Source organism: Lupinus angustifolius, unplaced genomic scaffold, assembly GCF_001865875.1.
Source record: "Lupinus angustifolius cultivar Tanjil unplaced genomic scaffold, LupAngTanjil_v1.0 Scaffold_26_77, whole genome shotgun sequence".
In the NCBI taxonomy this organism is placed as follows: Eukaryota; Viridiplantae; Streptophyta; class Magnoliopsida; order Fabales; family Fabaceae; genus Lupinus; species Lupinus angustifolius.
This window is the reverse complement of record NW_017720443.1, coordinates 3,082-4,948: the sequence shown is the minus strand read 5'-3', so window position 1 is coordinate 4,948 and position 1,867 is coordinate 3,082. Positions and strand designations below refer to the sequence as shown.

The 1,867-nt window shown below is 35.1% G+C and overlaps 1 protein-coding gene across 1 annotated transcript; it reads left to right on the top strand.

The window, feature by feature from the left end:
- The first annotated feature begins 360 nt into the window (after positions 1-360).
- On the top strand, positions 361-951 carry LOC109338483. Its single transcript, XM_019575740.1, has one exon. The coding sequence runs from the start codon at positions 361-363 to the stop codon at positions 949-951; it is 591 nt and encodes a 196-aa protein (XP_019431285.1).
- The last annotated feature ends 916 nt before the right edge of the window (positions 952-1,867 follow it).

Below are 1,867 nucleotides of genomic sequence, written 5' to 3'. Positions count from 1 at the left end.
CAGCCCACTTCATCCTAGTAAATGTCAAGTACCCTTTGGAAAAATTGACTCAGATCTACCTCAAAGAAATTGCGAGACTCCATGGAATACCTATGAGCATAGTATCTGACCGAGATCCGAGATTCACTCCAAGATTTTGGTAGAGTCTTCAAAAAGCTTTAGGATCAAGGTTAAGAATGAGCTTAACTTAACATCCTCAAACATATGGACAAATAGAGAGAACAATTCAGTCCCTAGAAGATTTGCTGAGAGCATTTGTTTTGGAACAAGGAAGTTGGGATAAACTTCTTCTGTTGATTGAATTCACATACAATAATAGCTATCACTCCAGTATTGGTAAGCCACCTTATGAAGCTCTATATGGAAGGAAATGTCGAACACCATTATGTTGGAGAAGAAATGGTGTTGGGACTAGAGTTGATGCAGGAGACCACATATAAAGTGAAAATGATAAGGGATAAACTCATAGCAACACATAGTCGTCAAAAGAGTTATCATGACAAGCGTAGAAATCCTTTAGAGTTTAGTGAAGGTGATCATGTGTTTTTGAGGGTAAGACCGGTTATGAGGATTGGTAGAATAATGAAGACAAGAAAGTTGATCCCGCGATTCGTTGGACCCTACCAAGTTATCGAAACGATTGGACTTGTTGCCTATAGGATAACTTTGCCTCCATCCCTATCCAACCTTCACGATGTGTTCCACGTGTCTCAACTCAAGAAATACATATCAGATCCATCTCACATGATTGAGATAGATAACCTTTCTTTAAGAGAGAATCTTACTTTCGAAGCTACACCTGTGCGAATCATAGACAGAAAAGTAAAACAAATTCGAGGAAGAGAAATTACTTTGGTAAAGGTCATATGGGATAAAAACCAAGAAGAGGATGCCACGTGGGAGCTAGAAAGTAAGATGAGAGCATCTTATCCAAATCTTTTCGGTAAGTAGATTGTGCCTAAATTTCAAGTACGAAATTTCTAGAAAGGATGGGAGAAATGTAACATCCCTCCTTTCAACGCCTTGCTTAGGTGGACATAGGACTATATATATGTGTGTGCGCTTATATATATGTTTAATAGTTGTTTCGAAATAAGAGTTATTAGAATAAGAATTAACTTACTTGGATAACAAGTAATTGCGTGTAGAGTTTTATTAAGAAGTAGTAATTAGAGAGTTTCTTTACATAGATAAAAGTATATTAGTTCTTAATATAGAATTAAGATTAGAATTAGGTTTAGAATGAGAAAAATAAGTTAGTATAGTTTAACTTCAAAGCTGTCCAAGTTTGAAGTATAACCGTATGGGGTAAATGCATAGTCTTAGAATTTTAATTAGAGTTGGTCTAAATGACCACCTAACCTATTATATTTTATAATAAGTTACTAATGTTGAGTTTTGAGGATAGAAAGTTATTATCTTAGTGTTGTTCTATGATAAATAACTTAGTTAAAAAGTTACCAGAAAAAGTGTTAGTTATAGTGAACCTTTGTTGCCGAGAGTGCCTGTAATCTTTTCTGTTAATTCTTTGAGTGCATGAACTATAATCTGTACTCACCTAGACATTGTTTAAGGTTGTATTAATATGTCTTAGAGCACAAGAAAACACATCCATGCATTACACCAATTTCCCAAACTTAATTCATCTACATGTGCCATTCCATGTATTTAAAATTTTGCTAAATTACCCAATCCTTGTTTAAGCCCTAATGATACCTAACGCAATCTTCAAAGACTCTACCAAACCATTTCAAGTTATGGAGAACTCAAATTTCACCTCGGATTCACGAAATAATGACATGCAAAGGCTTTCCTCACTGTTTTAAAATTCCGCTCTAAGTGCGGTTAGGAAATCATGCATGATTGT

Bases quoted from the DNA above. Each gene is read 5' to 3' on its own strand.
- LOC109338483 (XM_019575740.1), top strand. From the start codon at position 361: ATGGAAGGAAATGTCGAACACCATTATGTTGGAGAAGAAATGGTGTTG.